This window comes from Leptinotarsa decemlineata, unplaced genomic scaffold, assembly GCF_025532065.1.
Source record: "Leptinotarsa decemlineata unplaced genomic scaffold, Ldec_3_MD MMD2_P_RNA_scaffold_14, whole genome shotgun sequence".
Lineage (NCBI taxonomy): Eukaryota > Metazoa > Arthropoda > Insecta > Coleoptera > Chrysomelidae > Leptinotarsa > Leptinotarsa decemlineata.
Genome location: NW_027412528.1, coordinates 4,286,525 through 4,308,570, shown reverse-complemented (window position 1 = coordinate 4,308,570; position 22,046 = coordinate 4,286,525). Strand labels below are relative to the sequence as shown.

At 34.0% G+C, this 22,046-nt stretch overlaps 1 protein-coding gene across 3 annotated transcripts in view; it reads right to left on the bottom strand.

The window, feature by feature from the left end:
• LOC111514274 (lutropin-choriogonadotropic hormone receptor) overlaps positions 1–22,046 on the bottom strand; it is a 796,850-nt gene that overhangs the window by 291,176 nt on the left and 483,628 nt on the right. For all 3 annotated transcript variants that reach the window (XM_074176962.1, XM_074176963.1, XM_074176965.1), the window contains one exon: positions 13,858–13,935. In XM_074176962.1, the coding sequence (XP_074033063.1) occupies positions 13,858–13,935 (78 nt within the window). The remainder of the gene's footprint in view (positions 1–13,857; positions 13,936–22,046) is intronic.

The window sequence follows — 22,046 nt, the reverse complement described above, 5'->3', positions numbered from 1 at the left end:
TCATCATGTGTTTTTATCATTGTTAAGATTTTCTCATCTATGGTTTGCAGGTATATTTCGAATATGATGCTAGATAGTGGTGGTTTCGAACTGCATTACCAAGATTTCAATTATTACTTCCAATCCAAACCTTTAATTTCATGTTTCCCATTACTTCATTTCGAAGATTCCGTCGATTCATATGGAGAAGCAACGAACATAGTCAAAGGCAGAGCAATAGTCATTCCTAAATAGAAATCGTAACAAAAATGCAGTTTTTGTTCGAATTTTCGTAATTAGTGGGATATAGAAAATAATTCATCTTGGATCTAATATACAATATTCTCTAACGCCTCCGAACAAGTATTTCGTGGCATCTACTGGTTTGATGGATTGCACCACCTATTCAATTATTTTGTCAAAAAGCCTCTAAGCTTGAGTTGAGAGCTTGAATAAACGGGATTTCCTTGTCATAGATCATTTTCCACATCGCATCGCATCCAGGCCTGTATGATTTACGAAGGCTTTTGTTATACTGATTTATGTTGACTTACATCTGACATGCTTTCGATGAGAATGATGACGAACAACCTCAAAATGCTTGTACATAGTGGTGAATATTATGGTTTCGTTCAGAGACTTCAGGCAACAAATAGTAAATTGAATCATGAATGAAGATGAAGATTTAAAAAAATACAGCAATGTTTTATATTTATATAAATGATGATTTCAATGAATCAAATGCAAATACATGATGATGGAATTGGTTCATACTGAAAGAAAATCCATAACGTATTCAAGAAAGTTTAATTTGAGATTTTCACTGAGCAGTTGAAAAAACCTCAAAACTTGTTTCACTATACAATTATTGCTTTACATAATGTAACAATTCAAAACATATGACCTACATACTCCATGACTAGTTATTTTACCTAGGTGAACCAACTAAAAATTCAAAAATTATATAAGAAACTTTGCAAAATGATCAAACGAACATTTAATACACTAATTACCAATTTCCTTGATAGAAAACAGGTTAATAGGAAAAAATTATTCAATTCTTATTGATCATTCAGTGTGTTCTCCTCAATTCCCCGATCGTCTCAAGTGAAATAGACCTAGTTAATACCTTCTCGTAGTTTTTTGAAAAACATGGAGTTGATAATAATTATTTGATAGTCAGTGAAGCATATTTTTGAATACTAATACTTTATGCTGACAAGGAATTGAGTATGACAACGTCTGTATGAAATGTTTTTTGGAAAATTACAAAATTCTGTTCATTATGAATTTCAGTGATGATGATGACTTGATTCATTTACTTTCATTTCATTGGTGAATTCAATTACGGGTGCATTGAATTCACAAATACGTCGAAATTTTCCAACTCTCTACCTGTAAAACAGACTCAACAGATATCGTCTGCGTATCTATGCCAGTATGAGAAACGGTTAATCAACTGATTATTTCGAATGTTATTCGCAAGGTGATCCATAAACTAGCTTCTTCAACAGTGATTTGAATACAGTATCACTATCGAAGAAGCTACTGTGTTAGCGAAACATGTGATATATTTCTCAAATGAAGTTTATGGAGATCAAATCATAAGGTGTAGTTATGAAATCATCAAACTATATTTTATATTAGTGAGGACTGTGATGAAAATGGAGCCATAGTTAAGGAAATTATTTTGTAATCTCACAAACTGTTCTGGCAATGATTTGATTACACTGTCCGTGTATAATAAATAATTTCATAAGAACTTCGTTTGAATAATCAATATTTGCATTCATTTTTTGCGATTTTTGGCCTATGGTCGTATATCTTCAGTTGCTGCATTTTCAGACGTTCCAAACAATTGAGATGGAGCAAATGTGTCAGCACACGTGAAATCGCAAACTACAGTTCTGCCACATTTTCAGGATGTTTGTCATCATCCTGTAGTTCATCCTAGTAGTTCTATGATAGAAGGTGTTCCGGCTGATATCAATGCCTTTTTCATGTGATGAAAATGGAGCCATAGTTAAGGAAATTATTTTGTAATTTACAAACTGTTCTGGCAATGATTTGTTCACACTGTCCGTGTATAATAAATAATTTTATAAGAACTTCGTTTGAATAATCAATATTTGCATTCATTTTTTGCGATTTTTTGAAACACCGTCAATAACGCAAGCGAAACATAAGTGGAACCACCTATTGGTGTGACACCCAAGTCAACTGGCCAAGTTTTCATGTATATATATATATATATATATATATATATATATATATATATATATATATATATATATATATATATATATATATATATATATATATAGGCTGATTCACGGTGGATGGCACATTAGACGTTTCTGGTGAACCAGACAACGGATCACTTTGAAAATTTGATGGAGGGCATATTCGGACATTCTCTAGCCAACTTAAACATTTTCGACAATGCGGTGTTGCCGCTTCTATTAGAAAGCAGTAGCAACTTTGATTTTTCAAATGGAACACTCTGTATATAATATTATTTTTGGAATCTCCAACAATTGCCCGACAACTTTTCTTGATATTTCCCTATACCTATCTGTTACCGTTTTCGAAATAAAAATTAATTTCAATTTTTTTCTTCGAAAATCATGACTTCTAAATATGCCGATATCTTTTAGTTAAGAAGTACTATGATATCGAAATTTGGTTTGGAGTTAGGTGATACTTGGACACTTCCCACACGTCAGCCTAATCTCCGTTACTTCAATACAGGGTGGTAAAAAAATACAGTTTTTTCGTTTGCTTGAAAAAGTTGCTGAAATTTGATTATTTTAAATGGAACACCCTGTATATTATTGAAAATTCGGAAAGCTGCTGAAATTTGCTTTCTTTCTATGTATATCATACCTATACCTAAATAGTCAAGTTTCGGACTTATGAACATTTATTTGTGAAAATGTCCCTTCAGAATGGTATTTCCATTCGGTATTTGGTAAGCAGGCCATGATTACTATTTGACAGTAGCGTTGTGACATTCTCCTAATAATATCGACATTTTCGTCACTTCAGAAGTTGCAAATACCTTCAAAACGATGGAACAAAACTATTCAAACGAAGTTCTTATGAATTTATTATTTTTGGACAGTGTGACAAAATTATCAGCAGAACATGTAGAAAGTTCAATGAAATGTATCCGAATCTACCGCCAATGAACCTCAAGAAATTTATACGAATTCAGAACAATTTCAATATTTTTGGATAAACTTTAAAAAAGCACCAAGAAACTTGAAATTGGAAATATTGATATGAATAATTATAAAAAAGTAAAACAATCATGTGGAATATTTCAAAATATGTTCGAACCGCTGGCCGTTCACTTCCAAGCACTTTAAAATGCGGGTGTTGACTGCTTTCGTGGTGGCAGATCTGATTTCATTGGGATCCAAATCTTCAAATGTTTGGGCAATCCTTTCTAACAATTCATGTCTCGAACGCACGGGTATTTTGTAAACTTTTTCTTTAAACATTCCCCACAAATAAAAATCTAATGGATTAAGATCGGGTGATCTCGCTGGCCAATTCCATGGTCCCAAGCGCCTCATCCACCGATCGTCAAATAGTCTATCCAGTTCTGCGCTCACTTCTCTTGTGCAAAGTGCAGGAGCTCCATCTAGTTGGTACCAACAGTTTCGATAATCTTCGAGTGGCAGATTATCCACGAAACTGTCTACAGTATTCTCCAAAATATTCAGGTAGCTTCTGGATGTTAATGACTCGTATATCACGTACCTCAATTTGTTGTCCATCAACATGCAGAAGACATTAAAACTAAATTTTTCTTGAAATCCGGCTTCTTTTGTGACGTGAGGATTTTCACTGGACCAATAATGACGATTTTTTTCTATTGAAAATCCCTTCTCTCGAAAATTTCGATTCATCAGTCCAAATAATTTTATTTAAAAAAAGTGGATCTTCTATATATATATATATATACAGGGTCCTGCAACAGTGGCGCGGTGTTCCATATCTCTATATAGGAAGCAGATAGGAATCTAATTTTCTATAATATTACCTTATTGCTCGAGCTCGACAAAATAAAGATATTGGCGGTCACACAGGGTGTTCGATTTTTTCTGGGCGGATCCCAACTGTGTCTTTTTAAATGGCAACCTATATTTTTTATCGCTTTTTCGGTTTCTTCATAGAAAATAAAATAAACTTTATGTATATCTGCACTTCAAAAATATTGATGGTTTTCGAGATATCTAGCATGACACGTTTTTTTTTCCAATATTCGTCACTCACAATATTTGAAATTATAAAGTGGTGCCAAGTCCAGTTGAAATTTTTTTTTGGTCGAATATTCTACATTGGTAACTCTCTCAAACGATATATCTGAAATTGACCTGTGATATACAGGGTATGAAAAACCGCTTGCCAAATATTGTAAATGAAAATTTGCAAAATCTTCCTTAGATTAAATGGAACACCCTGTATATTATTGATCCATAAGAAGCGCCAACGAAACCTCTACAAATTTCATTAAGTATTCCCTATGGCTAAGTTCAATAGTTTTTCTTAAATGAGCATTTCTTTCGAAAAATGGTCATTTTTTCAAAGCTAAATCCATTTGACGACTGATAAAAATATACGAAAGATATCTTGTTTCAATTTTGTACATTAGAAGGTGTCCAAACAAATATTTTTTAACGAAATAAATGTATGTACCTATCACTTTTTGCTAAATGGAAAATTATTTTTTCATTGGATGCAGAATTTCACTCATAAATCGTGCAATATCAAACCAAACAAGTTAAAAGAAAGAAACATCATAAATGACTATTTTTTTCATGTTATTATATTCATTCAGAGCTTGAGTTCTAGATATTCAAATTTGTCAACTGGCAAATTACAAAACTACAAAAGGGAGAGTTTAATTAAGGTTGATAATGAAACTTTTATAAAATATGTTCAACATGTCTTCCATTTTCTTGAATGCAGAGCAGCATTACACCAGCAAGACAGCTGGTGTAATGCTGCGAAAAGCATTCGTTATTCTAAGTCGCATATTTTCGGGAGAAGTTGGTGGCTCAACGTAAACCATATTTTTCATGTATCCCCATAAGAAAAAATATAGTTTTGTCAAATCTGGTGATCTAGCGGGCCACCGTACAGGCCCATTCCGTCCTATCCATTTATTGGGAAATACTTCATTTAGATGATCTCTCACTTCTGCCGAATAGTGAGCAGGTGCACCATCATGTTGTAACCACATTCTATTGCGGAGGTCAAGAGGAATATCATCTAACAAACCTGGTAAATCATTTCGTAAGAAATTGAGATACATTGCACCATTCATATGTCCCTCAAAAAAGTATGGACCAATTACATATTCTCCAATGATGCCTCCCCAGACATTTATCGACCACCTATGTTGATAATCCACCTGTCTCAATAAGTGAGGATTTTCTGTCACATAATAATGGTAATTATGTCGATTTACAAATCCATTTTTATGGAATGTCGATTCATCCGACCATAAAATATTATTGAAAAAATATTCGTTTCGACGAATTTTGTTCATGGCCCAATTGCAAAATCTCACTCTTTTCTCGAAATCACCATACAGTAGTTCTTGATGTAACTGAACGTGGTATGGATGCAAGCGATGTTTCTTCAATACTCGTTGCACTGATCTCTCACTTATATCCACTATTTCCCCAATTTGTCGTTGACTCCTACTAGGATCTTCTTCAACAGCAAGAATAACTTGCAATTCATTATCTTCATTAGTAGCTGGCTTGGTGCGCTCATGTTTGGAATAATTAATAGATCCAGTTTCAACGAATCGTCCCAAGACCTTTCGGAAAGATCTTTCAACTGGATGCCTTCTATCTGGATACCGTTGAGAATAAATTCTACTTGCCAATAAACAATTCCTGTCTGATTCACCTTATATGAAAATCATATCAATCAAATCACTTTTTGATGAAATTATACCGACAGTTCAACTTCACGATTGACTAAAAATTTCAATATTCATTTGCAGCCAAATATTTTGTTCTGTCATTTGCCAGACTACTTGATTTCCAATAAATATTTCATTCGCTGAAAGGTTGTTTTAGACCGAAAGAATATGGCACAAATTCCGAGATTTTTGAAATTATTGTAACTATTCAAGAAAGTCCATTTTGTGGTGTAATTCGCAACTTGTTTATCTAGCAACAGGTAATTTTAGGAATGGGCGATATTTTAAGGAAAGGGTATTTTTTGTATATTCTTATCAGTCGTCAAATGGATTTCGCTTTGAAAAAATGACCATTTTTCGAAAGAAATGCTCATTTAAGAAAAACTATTGAACTTAGCCATAGGGAATACTTAATGAAATTTGTAGAGGTTTCGTTGGCACTTCTTATGGATCAATAATATACAGGGTGTTCCATTTAATCTAAGGAAGATTTTGCAAATTTTCATTTACAATATTTGGCAAGCGGTTTTTCATACCCTGTATATCACAGGTCGATTTCAGATATATCGTTTGAGAGAGTTACCAATGTAGAATATTCGACCAAAAAAAAATTTCAACTGGACTTGGCACCACTTTATAATTTCAAATATTCTGAGTGACGAATATTGGAAAAAAAAACCTGTCATGCTAGATATCTCGAAAACCGTCAATATTTTCGAAGTGCAGATATACATAAAGTTTATTTTATTTTCTATGAAGAAACCGAAAAAGCGATAAAAAATATAGGTTGCCATTTAAAAAGACACAGTTGGGATCCGCCCAGAAAAAATCGAACACCCTGTGTGACCGCCAATATTTTTATTTTTTCGAGCTCGAGCAATAAGGTAATATTATAGAAAATTAGATTTCTATCTGCTTCCTATATAGAGAAATGGAACACCGCGCCACTGTTGCAGGACCCTGTATATATATATATATATATATATATATATATATATATATATATATATATATATATATATATATATATATATATATATATATATATATATATATATATATATATATATATATATATATATATATATATATATATATATGTATATATATATAAACACACTAATTATAGAATCTGATGAAGTCATTCATTCATCTGTTAGAGCAGTGAACACAGTTTTCAGATTCAGAGTTTTACCCCTCGATTCATGGGTCAGCGTATCAAGACGCCCAGGAGTTCCTCCGTTATCTTTCAGAAGGTTTACATGATGACGTTAATAGAATTATTGAGAAACCTTAACCGACCTTAACGGAGATTAAAGAAAAATCAGGCGACAGCGGAAAAGCATAAGAGTCATGGCTGATTTATTTGAGTACATATAACTCTAAGATTGTAGATAATTTCGTTGGTCAATTAAAATCCACGATGAAGTGCATACATTGTGGACACTCATCTGTAATCTTCGATCCTTTCTGGGATTTGTCACTCTCCATACCACAAAGAACTGGCCAATTGAGTTTATCACAGTGCTTGGATTTCTTCACAAGAGAGAAAACTTTGGATGGACATGAAAAACCGACGTTGGGTCTACCTACAGCGGATATTATATAGCATTTTGCAGACATCCTTATACTGGCACATGGCATGAATACAATGATTCACAAGTGTCACCAATTTCACCAAAATCGCTTGTGAGTGGAGATGCATACATCCTCTTCTATGAAAAGGAGGAAACGATTTCGCACCTTTGAGCGTTTTGAAAAGTTATTTTTGAACTGTTGATTTTAATGTCTAATGAATTATAATATGTTATTGTATGTCATATGATTTGCGAAGTGAGCAAGTATTTGAGTAGTTGTTTTGAAAAGAACTGATACAAGAATGACTTATTACTACAATAAAAACAAAACAGAATGATTTCGCGTCGGAAAACATCCTGAACAGCATATGAACCATTTCATATGAAATGATCGACATTTAATGTTGCTTGAATTGGAATGGTGGCGCTTAAATCAGGCTAGCATGGGTTACGTTGGCTTGAGGACGGATGTGGTTTGTGACTTATTCGTCCTGTGACTTAAGAAAACTTCACAAGAATTAGTCTAACATGGTCAAATCGCATGATCTCGGTGGTCAGTTCACATCGCCTTCACGTGAGATGACCATGCCCTCAAATCTCTCGTGCCACATCAGAAGTTGGTAATCAGCGGCCTATAGTGATAGTGATGACCTGGCCACCGTCTTTCTCAAAGAAATATAGACCGATACCCCCGCCAGCCCAAAATCCATACCAAATAGTGACTTTTTCGGAATGCATATTCACTCCAAATTCGACAATATTGTTTGTTTCTGTACCCATTCATCAAAAAATGGGCCTTATCGCTGAAGATTATTTTTCCATGAAAATTAGAGTCGGTTGCTAACATTTTCCAGAGCACTTTTAGAGAACATACTTCGTTGCCTATGGTCGTATATCTTCAGTTGCTGCATTTTCAGACGTTCCAAACAATTGAGATGGAGCCAATGTGTCAGCACACGTGAAATCGCAAACTACAGTTCTGCCACATTTTCAGGATGTTTGTCATCATCCTGTAGTTCATCCTAGTAGTTCTATGATAGAAGGTGTTCCGGCTAATATCAATGCCCTTTTCATAATGTCGTTGACTTGGTGTTATCTTGGAAGACGTCCAGAACTCTTCCTGTAGCTCAAACCATGAGTACCTTTTTAATTACCTCTCTACCACGAATACATTTATGAGAAGTACAACTATCTAAACCCAATCTGAGTAAAGGCTACCCTAAAACGTTCAGAACTCTTTCTGTAGCTCAAACCATGAGTACCATTTTTATTTACCTCTCTACCACGAATACATTCATGAGAAGTACAACTATCTAAACCCAAACTCAGTAACTGAAACTATCATTATCTAATAGTGTTCCCAGAGTAGCACCAGGTACTATGTTCAACGAAGCACCAGATCTTTTGATATTGACGGTTTTGAGGTGAGCTTTTTAGAGGGAAGATGAAAACGATGAAGTGATGGAGTTAGAAGCAATTTCTAGTAAAGGTATCCAAATGTTGGAAGTAACTTTATATTTTATCCTGTGGCTGTAGGAACTTTTGGTGTTTTTGGCCCCTTATTTCTAATTTTTTCAATGAAACTGACAAAACGATGACTGAAGAAACTGAAGAAAAAAAAAGTACAATCTTTCTGATTCGAAAAAATTTTTTAGCTGTATAGCGTGCCAATTCAGCTTCTGTGGCACCATTCCATCGTCACATTCCAAGTCATATTCATACCCTAGTCACGATAAGAGATTATTTTATAACCTACCTTGGTATTTATGTAATTACCAAAAAGTAGCTCGGCCCAGGCTAGTCGATTATTATCGGGGTTGGACGTGAGTAAGGAAAAAATATTTTTTTGCAGTCGAAATATGTGAAAAAAAGTAAGCCCTGGGGCGCCAGTTGAACGAATTCAACAGGGAAGGGCTGGAGAAATAGCCAAAAAGTCGACAACGTAGCTCCAAGCTTGAAATTTATATTAAATTGATATATGGAAAAAAATATTCACAAACTTCACTACCAATTGATGTGTAATAACTCAAAAATTGATTTTCATATATTATTTGCAACGAACTAATCTAGAAACAATCAGGCAAATATATATATATATATATATATATATATATATATATATATATATATATATATATATATATATATATATATATAGATATATATATATAGAATAGAATAACCGATGATAACATCGGTAGTTGCTGATAATCATAGTGAGAGGTAATCAGGGTAGTATCATCAGCAAACCCAGTACACTTTTCCGGCAACAGAAATCATTAATGTAAATGATAAACAGTAACGGTCCAAGGATCGAACCCTGTGGGACACCATGTATGTTAATTTTCAACTCTGACCTCTCATTGCTGATTTCAACAACTTGATAGCGATTTTTTAGGTAAGATTCAAAAAGCTTCAGAGCATCTCCTCTCAGTCCATAATAACTCAACTTCTGAAGAAGGATATCATGAGAGACACAGTCGAAAGATTTCGACAAATCACATAGGATTACTGATGCATGATGTCCTTTGTCCATCGCCTTAACTATATCTCTCAAAACACTCATCACTGCACGAGTAATCGAGTTGTTTTTTTCGAAAACTTTTTGCCAAAAAAATTATCCTATCAAATTTGTCTATTTCTAGTCATGTGTGTCGAAATAACCAATGAAACCATCATTACACTGATAACTACCCATGGATAGTTTTCACGGGTAGTTATCACTTATGTCATGACATTGCTAAGCAACCAACACAATAAAGTTGTTTGACATTTCAGTAATTCAATTTATTTCGAAAATGTCACTTCCTCGCTTTGGTGTTGAAAATGATGCGGCAATTGACAAAATCATTGAAGAAAATACACCAAAAAATACTGTCAATAGTAAAAAATACACTTGGAAAATATTTATGGAGTTTTGTGACGCCAGAAAATATGAATTGGATGGAAATCGTACTCTCGAAGAGCTTGCATTAATACTCAAGGATTGGGCGATTAATATGAGAAAAAAGGATAGCACAGAGTTTAAGGAGGCTACTGTTAAAACCGTATGGAATATAACAAGCAAATTATTACAAGAAAAGTATTACAAGGAGTATAATATCATGCTAGACCCCTTTAAAAGTGTTGCATTCAAACAAGCGCGGAATGCACGCGACGCAGCACGAAGAAATTTACAAACAGATCCCACTAAACGCAAAACAAGCTCAGTACCATTAACTTCAAATGAAATGAGTAAAATTATAAACTTTTGGGATGAAAATACCCCTATAGGACTCCTACGCAAATTTTATCACATAGCAGCGGTGGAATTGGCTTGGAGAGGTGGTGAAGGTGCTGCTTGCTTAGTTGATTATTTTCATATCGAAAAGGACAACAATGGATCTCCTACTAATAGGATAGAATATAATCCAATTTTCAGTGAAACCTGCCAAGGGGGTTCAAAGAACTGCGCCTCTAGCAAATGGTTAGTTCAAAATAGTGATGACAATGCTTGTCCTATCAGATTATTCATTAAATTATTATCAAAACGAGGCACAAATATCAAGACAAATAGACTATTTTTAAGGCCAAATCGTCACTGGAAGACAGGAAGCGATAACTGGTATGACAATATGCCTCTGGGTAGAAATATAATCAACGGATGGACGAAATCTTCTGCTGAAGCAATTGGCTTGGATACGAAACAGAGGAAAATAACCAATCACTCTAATAGAGCAACTGCAGTCAGTCAACTAGCTAAGAGTGGAGTTCAAGAACAGCAATTGTTGAAAATTACTGGGCACAATAATGGAAATTCCATAAAACCTTATTTGAATATTGATCAGGAACATCATAACCAAATAATCAATAGTATGCGTGGAAACACCTATGCAGTAACCGAGGCAAATACAGCAAGATCAACGGAATATCATTATACGAATTGTTCTTTTAATAACTGTGTGTTCAATAAATAATTTTGTTCGAATTGCAAAAAATTTTCTCACCGAATATCCCTCGAACATTGATAAATAACTCATAATTTTATCACAACTTCCTCAAGCACGTTATTTTAGGTAACATCCCCCCGCCTTCGGCGTCGGGATGTTACCAAATAACGTGCTTTCGAAAACTGTGATAAAATTATTTCGTTAGTTATCAATGTCCTTGGGATATTATAGCTGAAAACCAAATTGAGAATAATGGAAGTAGTTATTCATCTCAAAATAAGCTGCCAACTTTTGTTTGATTATCTTTTCGAGAATCTTCGAAAATATACAAATTATCGAAATCGGACGATAGTTATCAGGAAGTGCTTTGTCACCCTTCTTATGAATTGGTATAACTTTTGCATACTTGAATACATCCGGAAACACACCAGTGAATAAAATTGAGTTGATGAGCTCTGTTAATGGCAGTAATATTATGTCAATGGTATTTTTTATTATTCTACTGTTTATGTTGTGAAAATCTGTGCATTTTGAATTTTTTAAAGAGTTTACAATATCTAGTACTTCTTGAGAAGTAACTGGTGAAAAAAAAATGACTTCGAGGGGGCCGGAAATGTTTTGAACTGAAGTAATTCAGAGTCTGATATTTGCGGTAAAGAGTTAATTATATTTTCTGCTATTCCTATGAAAAAGTTATTGAAATCATCTGAGGTTATATCCATATCTAATTAGTTGAGTCTATTTTTGTTCCTCTCATAGTTCACAACTCGCCAACAGGCTTTTGATTTGTTATCCGAGGAAGCGATAAATCGATCATTTGCACTCTTTTTGGCATATGTTAATTGTTTCTTATAGTCAGATTTCAGATTTTTATAGATATTCCAATGATGATTATATCTGCTAATACTACAAATGGATTTTATCTCAGTTAGATTTTTCTCATTTCTTTAAGCGAGTTGTTATACCACGATACTGGAGGTTTATCGTTTTCAGTCATTTTTTTCAAGGGAAATATGTTTTCAAAATTTGCCGAGTAAGACTCAACCATATAATTTGCAAGAAAATTTACGTCCCTGTTTCTAAAGTAAATAGTCCAATCTATTATTGATAAGTTTTTTCTTAGTTTCTATCCAGAACCTACTTATTGAATAACTACAATTGAACTCGATAATTATTACCCCCGTTAACAGCTGTCTTAGGTGCACAAAGAAAAGGCAAATACTCAAACTATTCTCTACTTTTCAAGGAATGAACTGTAGATTTCAGTAATTAGATCGCTTCAAAATATATCGTCAATATCAGGGCTTCTACTCACAGGGTATTATCAATTTTGTTATTTTTTTGTAAATGCTACGGTTCTCCGTAAGTAATTTCTAGAATGTCTTTCCATATCTCATAGATATGGGAAGAGAATGTGTTTCTTGAGAATAAAGAATACGCTAATTGGGTCCATTTCGGATACATAATGAAAATCTAGAGAAAATGAAAAATATTCAAAATATCAATATAAATTGGATGTTCATATAAAGAAATATCGACACTTTCGTCTTCTTCCATTATAAACTAATTTCAGAGGACCTTCAGAAGAATGTTTGTTTGAAGTTATGATTCAATAAAGAGGAAAGGCAGGTTAATCTTATATCGTGTACGGATTATGTCACCTCTATGATTCATATACTTCAATTCATATTATTCGAATAATAAACAAACAGATAAAATCAAATCAAGTAGCACCACACTTTGAAATAATAGAATCATCCTATCATAGATCATTTTCATTTACATTTGCGTCACGCCTATGATATGTACAGCTCATGTTATATTGATTTATGCCATTTTGCAAATATTAAGCTCAGTGTGAAGCTGATGGTTCGAAAATTAGGATTGAAAGATGTATTTCTCAACATAACGATAATAGAGTTGATGCAAATGCGTTTTCACCTGCCGTTATGTTTCAGCAAAATGAGGTACATTTTCATTTTCCACAGAAATGACAAAAACCATTTCAATTTCATATTGATTTTCAATTTCAGTTCTGGTATTTTTAATTTTCTATTATTTTCATTTTCATTTATTTCTTCTCATATATATCAAATCTGTTATTCTGTTTCATCTATTGTTTTGAAAAGTCGAATCTGGTTATTTTGCCCGAACAATATTGTTGCGTATAGGCAAAAGGTTGAAATATTCGATTGAAAAAAACATGTTACATGGTTACATATTCTTCTAGGAAAACTGCTTTTTTAAAATAGCATTTGGTATTTTTTAAAAACAATGTTTTAATCAGGAGCGGTGAAAAGATAAGATACTGTTCATATCCTGCAATAATTTTTGGTCTCAGAAAAAGTTCTCAGTTCCATAGCGCAAAAAAGGAATCGTATTTTAGTTATGAACAGAATTTGAAACAATGAGTTCGAATACTTACAAAATTTTAAGTTTTGGTAAATATGCTCTGAATACATCTGGTTGTATTTTCAGTAGTTTTGGAGCTCGATGGATGTATCTGAAAATCGAAATGAATATGAATGAATGAATGTTCCAAGAATCATTGAAAATATTAGAATTTGTATGTTTGGATGACTGTTTCTCAATCGCGCTATAAGCTTTCATCACAATGAAAGTAAATAACATGACAATTCGTATCGACACTATACTATAATATCCCCCTGAAATTATAAAATTTTCAAATTGTTCCGAAGATGAATGAAAAATATGAGTGAATTTATGATAAAACTTTCCACCCATCTTATCGCTAATTGAATAAAAATCGCTGCATTTCCCAAAATTCACATTTCATGTTCCTGAGGCACATATTTCAAGTCATTATATTTTCACAAACGGAAATCTATCCCAAGGAAAAATTCAACTTTCATTAGAGGCCTATTGTGCCCCGAAGCTCACTTTGATATCAGCATAAAGGTACTCAGTAGCGGCAACACCTATAATTTTCTTCAAATTTTCACAAGCAGGGACGATATACTGTCAACGGAATTCTCAAGGGTCAACGAAATCATTAAACTTCAGCTTTACCGACAACACTTCTTCTTAAAAACGATCACTCTTGGAATAATCCATCGAATCTCTCTCTCATTCATTCAAACAATCAGATTTCTGATATTATGAATACATAGATCTATTACTTGATTGATAATTATAAAATTACCAAAAAATGAATTCTATTCAAGATATGTTTCATTACTTAGCAGTTTCTTATCAGTCCGACTGATCAAACAACCGGGTAGTGAAATGCGTCTTGAATAAAAGGTATGATGTGAAAATTGTATGATTATTATCCTGAAACTTATTAACTACACACATAGCTAATTATAATATTTCTAGTCAAATATCTCTAATTCTGAAAACTAAGATAAGAAATTCAAACAGAACAGAAAATTCAAATGAGCAAGTTTCGTTGGAAAACAGTGAACGCAGCCTTATTGAAAAAACTTATTCGATATCTCAATTTTCAATTACACAATTATAGATGCAGTGTAAATTTCATAGTCGACTATGGATATATATTTCAATTCAACATAATTTTATTTGACTTGTGATGCACTGTTTGGAGCCTTTGGGGTAGTAATGAATATTACAGAAGTTTTTTTTCCTTCCCAACACCAAATCGTTATTTTTAACACTTCGACACGTGTTTCGATCACCAAGTGATCATCTTCAATAAAGAGATTATTCTTTCTCTGTTGGGAAGAAAAAACTCCAGTAATAATTCCATTTGAGATGAATATTGAACAGCTTGAACGGTATTTATGATTTTCTCTAGAGGAAATTTGAAAACATTTCAGTTTTATGAATGTAAACCAGACAACACTGAATGAGAGCAAGTTACTTTATGATAAAATATTTTTCTATAAGCCAATCTGTTATTAGGAAAAAACTAATCCCTCAAAAAAAATCTGACCTCTACTAAAAAATATACTCTTTTCAATGGAAGTCTGTTGAATAATTGTAATGAAGTGCGTATTTGTAGTTTATTATTTCAGCAATGAAACCACATTTTGATGCTCAAGTCATACAAATTTCAATTTTTTTCAGTTCCTTTCTATGGAGGATAGAGGGGACAACCATCTGTGTCTAACGGAAAGTGTCCGTACAAAGCGATTAAGTTAGGGAGGGGTCATGTAGCAACACTGTAAAGTTTGAATGAAGCGCTGAAAGTTGTAGAATAGGGAGAAATAAATTGAAATGGAACTATTTTCGAAAAAAAGTCATTGATTTCGGGATCATCATACTTAATGTTCCCTATGATTGCTGAGTTCATATCATAACACTTTCCATATTGCTGTCATTTTGGTCGAATTTTAAACTATAGTTTATCGTTTGATAGTGGACACTCTTTCAGCTGAATCCCCACTTGAGATGACTCTTATTGCCTCTACCCTCCATATTGATAATAATAATAATATCGATACCCACAGGCCCATACAAGTTAATAAGCCTAATGCAATCCTTCTCGATCACCAGAGCAAGACGATATTTGTCGTGGAATTTTCAGCTCCTGGCGAGACGAGTAGAGTACTTTATTTGACCATTTTACATACAGTTGTACATTAATGGCAAGTCACAAATACAGAAATCCTTGATCAGAGATAAAATTCATCTACTATGAAATATAAGTAACGAATATAAGTATACATAAAATCATATATATATATATATATATATATATATATATATATATATATATATATATATATATATATATATATATAATCTTTGAAATATGTTGCTTAAATTAAAATGTAGGTATGTTGATTTAATAAGGCCTTTCGCCATTTCAATATAATTCTCTATATTGTAGTAACAGCTTTTGATAATAAATTTAAATTTAGTGAGGTTGAGTGTGACTTCACAGATGAATAAAGATGATTATAAAGATTCAAGTTCAGTGAATTTCTTTGACTGATAGTCAGATTATGTCTAGGTAGGTTCAATAAACTTGCGGACCTCGTTTCATATGCATGATTTTCACCATGCCGTTCAACTTTGTCAACATTTTCATGAATCTCCAGTAATACTTTATAGACATACTGTTTTGGAAAATGCATAATTCCGAGTTGAATAAAGAGAGGACGACAATGATCTTTGCAATCTGCTTCAGCTGGAATTCTTATAGCCTTTTTCTGGCACCTAAACAGACTTATCGAGTTACTTGAATGACCCCAAATGAGAATACCATAAAAAATAACTGAGTGAAATAATCTGTAGTAGGCTCTTTTCCGCGTCATCAAGGTGACCACATCGTTCAGTTGCCTCAAAACGAACAAAACAGTAGAAAGTTTGCTGAACATAGCTTTGATATGATCAGACCAGCTCAATCTATGATCAATAGTGAATCCTAAAAACTTAACACTTTTAGATTGGGGAATATTGCGATTGGAAGATACGATTATATTTTGAGTTTTATCTTCATTCAAGGTAAGTTTGTCAGCAGCAAACCAATTGTAAGCTAATGTTTTGCTATCTTCCATCATTAATTGTAAGCTAGTTGAGTCTTTACTAGAGCACATCAAAGTTGTATCATCTGGAAAGAACATACATCCTGCTGGTTTCATGAGACTGCATAGGTCATTGATGTAGATCAAGAACAATAGTGGACCTAAAACGGATCCCTGAGGAACACCATGATTCATTTCTTTGAGGTCTGACTTTACGTTGTTCACTTCAACTAATTGGCACCGATTCGTTAGATAATATTGGACGAGCTCGAGAGCTGTGCCTCGGACACCATAGTAGCTCATTTTGTCAACCAAAATACTATGCAATACACAATCAAATGCCTTAGTCAGGTCACATGATGTCAAAGAAGAGTGCCTTCCCTGATCAAGACCTTGGACTATGTTCGACACTAGTTCGAAAGCCGCTTGGGTAGTTGACCTATTTCTTTAAAAACCATATTGTGAATTGTTGAAGTAGAACTGTTTTGCAAGATAGAAATAAAAACGATTTTTCAAAATTATCTCAATTACTTTCCCAAATATAGATATTATTTTAATTGGGCGATAATTATCCGGTGATGATCTAGAAAATTGTTTGAATAAGAATATTACTCTTGAAATTTCAATGTTAGTGAAGCGATTTATTCATTTGGCTATTTGGGTCGTGTGTATCGCGACAGTTGCTGTTTTTAAGATACTTTATCGTATCAACTACTTCTTGAGGACAGACAGGGTCTAGGAAAAAAGATTCGCATGGCGAGGGAAAGTTTTTGTAGCATTTCATTAATCGAGAGATCGGGAAGAGCTTTAATAGTGTTATCAGCTATAGTGCAGAAAAAGTCATTCAAGCATTGTGCTGATAACTTTACTGTTCAATTGCATTAATAGGGTTCCTTTCACTGTTTATTATATTCCCGCAAGCTCTGGAAATATTAGTGGGGCTCAATATAAATTTTTCTTTTAGTTCTGAAAGAACTGAAACTTATAACCTTTCGTTATAGCTCTGAATGCAGTCGTATAGTATGGATTTTGCGACATATCAGCAAGTTTTGCTGATATGTAACTTTTGCTGCCTTGAGATTATTTCTCATGTCCTCAAGTATATAATCAAACCATGGTAGTTTCAGGTTATTTTTTGAAATTTCATGTTTCTTTACAGGAAATGATAGTTTCATTGAATTTTCAAAAATATTTATAAGGTTTTCTGAGAACCGTGTCACACCAAGTTGGTCGATATCCAGATAACTAAAATTTACCCCGAGTAGATGATTTCTGAAATCTGTTAGTCCTTTTTTGTAACATAAAAGGGGTCAATTCTCTCTGTACGAATTTCTGGAAACTCGTTGGTGATTGCAAATTGCCCTTTGTAATCAGATAGACAGGGGTCAAGAACATCAGTGTCATATGAATTTCCAGGTTATTATATTATCTATGCATGTGGATTATTGTGCAGTGACTCGTGTGAAATTATTGATAGTTACTTCAAGACCATAAGAATCTAGTAAACATTTAAGTTGGAAATGTGAAATTGTGTTAGACAAGAAATCTATTTCATCAGTTCGGACTTCCATTGTCTAATAAATAATATAAATTCATTTGAAATCCCTAAAAAAATATGTGAAAAATTAAAAAAGATTAACTGAAAAATAAGAATTATATTAAACAAAAAACTGAAATTACAATGAAATAACATGTAAGCAATAACTAAAAAAAATTTAAAAATTTAAATATTAATACAAGCTGAAAATTAAAAAATATTAATAATAAGAAATGAAAATTAAAAAATTAAAAGATCCCAATTCAAGTTACGTCACGACGTTTCGATTGTTAGTATCCACAATAGTCTTCGGGTGATAAATGGACTTTTCCTCCGAGATCTGATTATTTATAAGTCATTCGAGTACTTTCACCTATCCCCTCTTCACTCTCCCGCTTCATTGCATTTAGCGGGAGATGACCGTTTGGCGGGAATCGGTCGTTTTCCGCTTGGTTAGAGGTTTCCATATGTTACGTATTTCTACGCTAGCTTGGCTAAATGCGTTGTTGGACAACATATATGCGGCTTCTTTGAATTTTCTCCTAAACCAGTGTTTCTCTTTGTGGATGATTTCAGCTTGAGCCCACTTGATGTTATGTTGATGAGTCCAAACATGCTCTGCTATTCCGGACTTGCTGGTTTCTCCTCGCTGTGTGTGTTTCTTGTGCTCAGCAATGCGAAACACACACACACACACACAGCACTGCTCAAGTTTGACAGGTATTCGTCAAAACTTTTTCCGGTGACCATAATGTCATCAAGATTGACCAGGTATGTTTTCCAGGTGAGTCCTCTCACCATCAACCCCATCAAGCGTTCAAATGTTGCGGGTACATTGCGTAATCCGAATGTCATAACTTTAAACTGGTATATTCCATTGAAGGTGGAAAAGGCGGTGTTCCCTTTATCTTTAGGATGAACGCACACTTGCCAATATCCGCTTTTCAGGTCTGATGTTGAGAACCATATGCATTCAGCTAAGATGTACAGGGTATCATCTATTCTGGGGAGAGGGTAACTGTCTTTTCTGGTGACATCAGTTAGCCTCCTGTAGTCAACGCAAAATCTCGTTGATCCATCTTTCTTACCCATCAACACAACAGGTGACAACCAGGGGCAGTTTGATTCCTCGATTATTCCTTTCTCCAATATGTTCTCAACAATGAATGCAGTTTTGTTTTTTTTTGCGAAAGGAAGACGTTTCAGTGGTTGTCGTATTGGCTTGGCATCGCCAGTATCGATGCGATATTGAACTATATCCGTTCGACCAATGGATTTGCCGTTCTCTTCCTCTACAAATTGGGTGGCCTTGCATACTTCTCCTCTAAACAGATGGCTACACGTCTTCTTGAAAGACTCTATGAGTTCCTTCGCGGGTTGTTGAGCACACTGTACAGGAACTTCTTCGATTCTGGCGATTTTCACGATCGGTTCGCTGATGCCTATTACTTGCCTTTCCTTGAGAGTCATGATTTCATTATTAGAGTTGATTATTTTTACTGGAATGGTCTGATTGTTAACATTCACGAGGGATCCAGCCACGATAATTCCTGCTTCAGAGTCTGAAAATGAATTCTTTGATGATGTTGGTCACTAATACCTTCTTCTATTTCGCAGATTTCAAGTCTAAGTCTCACTCCAGTTCCTCCACAGACTGTCAATCTTTCTACAGTGGCCTCAGTCGATTTGTTCGTTGTTGTCGCGAAGCATTTTTGGCAGCTTCAAATTCTAGGGCATAAATAATGGCTTCGTTCAATTTTTTATGATGTGCCATCCTCAGTGACTGCTATAGCACTGTGTTACGAACCCCATCGATGAAACTATGGACGCTAATCCAGTGAGTGGAGTTATCAGGTGCTTCTGGGTGAGCGACTCTCACCAATCTTTCGACTTCGGCCCCAAACTCCTATGTAGATGAACAAGGCGTGTTCTGGTGCAAAACCCCATTTATTTTTTTATGGGGCTAATTTTTTTGCAATTTTCATGACATCCGATAGAAACCTTGTGGAACACTCAACTCAAGGTAGGTGTGTTTCGGAGAGTGGTAGAGAGAATCGTGTGACATAATCGATGCAGAGAAGAATGGAATGCGTATAGGAGGGATTCAAAGAGCGTAACCACCTTGGGACTCCGCCTCAACCCTTGGGCCCCCTTGTCACCTACCAGTCACATGGTCATCGGTAGCTGAGGGAAATTCAATTAAAAAATGTGTATCGGTATGAGAATCGGACACAGGTCGTCTGCGTGGTAGACATTGTCCTCAGCCTCGACACCAACGTGGGATATTGGAAGTAATTGCGAATTGTTAATATTTATTGCGGTTATTTTGTCGGGACCGAAATTGACTAATTCTTCATACTCAACCGGATTTTATTATTTCCGTAGAATTTTACGGAAATTGTAACGTCATTTCCGTGTAGAAGAATGGAAAATATTTTTAGATTTGGGAAATAATTGATGTTTCATAAAGAGGTGTGTGTGTGTGTAAGAGTGAGAGAGACACGTGTGACGTAATCGATGCAAAGAGAGATGGAGATGGTATCGAGGTGATCCTCAGACAAGAGAAGATAAAGGACTGTGACAAGCGCCGTGTTCCGTTCAGGCACCACTGCGGTTTGACCAGAGACGTAACATTATGTTGGAAATAAGCAACAAGAAACAATAAATGATATCCATTATATGTGAAGTTTTTATTCAACTCCAATGTATGTTCTTCATTATGTGTGATTGATGACAGGTTTATTTTGTGGTAATTCATGATCACTTTAATGAAATGAATAAAAACACTTTTGTCTAATTACCACTAGTTGATTTTATTTATAAGACCGGTTTCGGGTTTGACCCCATTATCATGTATAATGGGATCAAACCCGACACCGGTAGTATGAATGAAATCAACTAGTGGTGATTAGACAAAAGTGTTTTTATTCATTTCATTAAAGTATGTTGTTTATAATAATTTGTTTTTTATTTCTTCATAAAATACATAATTTATAATAAATAATTAATTCATTATTTCAACTAAATAAACTGAACTAAAAATATATACCTAACCTAAGTATATTTGAAGTATATTACTGGCCCTTAAATGAGATCAATTTTGAATATTGTTGCCGTACGGAAAGGATTCTTAACTTCTGATATTTTTTTAGTAATGAAATAAACTCATTATATTTAAATATTTTGAAATTATTGCCTGAAGAATTATTGTCTTCCAAAAAAGAAAAACAGTTTGGGTCAATGGCCTGAGGCAGAATTTCATATTTTAAAATATCTATAAAAGCATCCTTTTGCATTTTTTTTCATACAGTCTAATAAAATGTGCAGACTTTTTACAAATATTTATAACATCTTGTGAAGAATATGTTAGCCCTTCTCTAGATTTCCTTGCCATTGAGGGATTTTAGAAATTGGCTTTTTTCCCTATTTCAGCAGTTGAACAGCGTTCACATTTCAACGATGTTTGTAAGTGCCAAGAAACAAATTCTGCAATATATACAATGATTTGATGTGGACATTCGCTTACTACAGCCGGATTCATTATGTATTCATGATCGTTCCATAATAATGTTATTGGTGCTCATTATCTGTAACTTGTGACTGACTCATATCAATATTATTTTC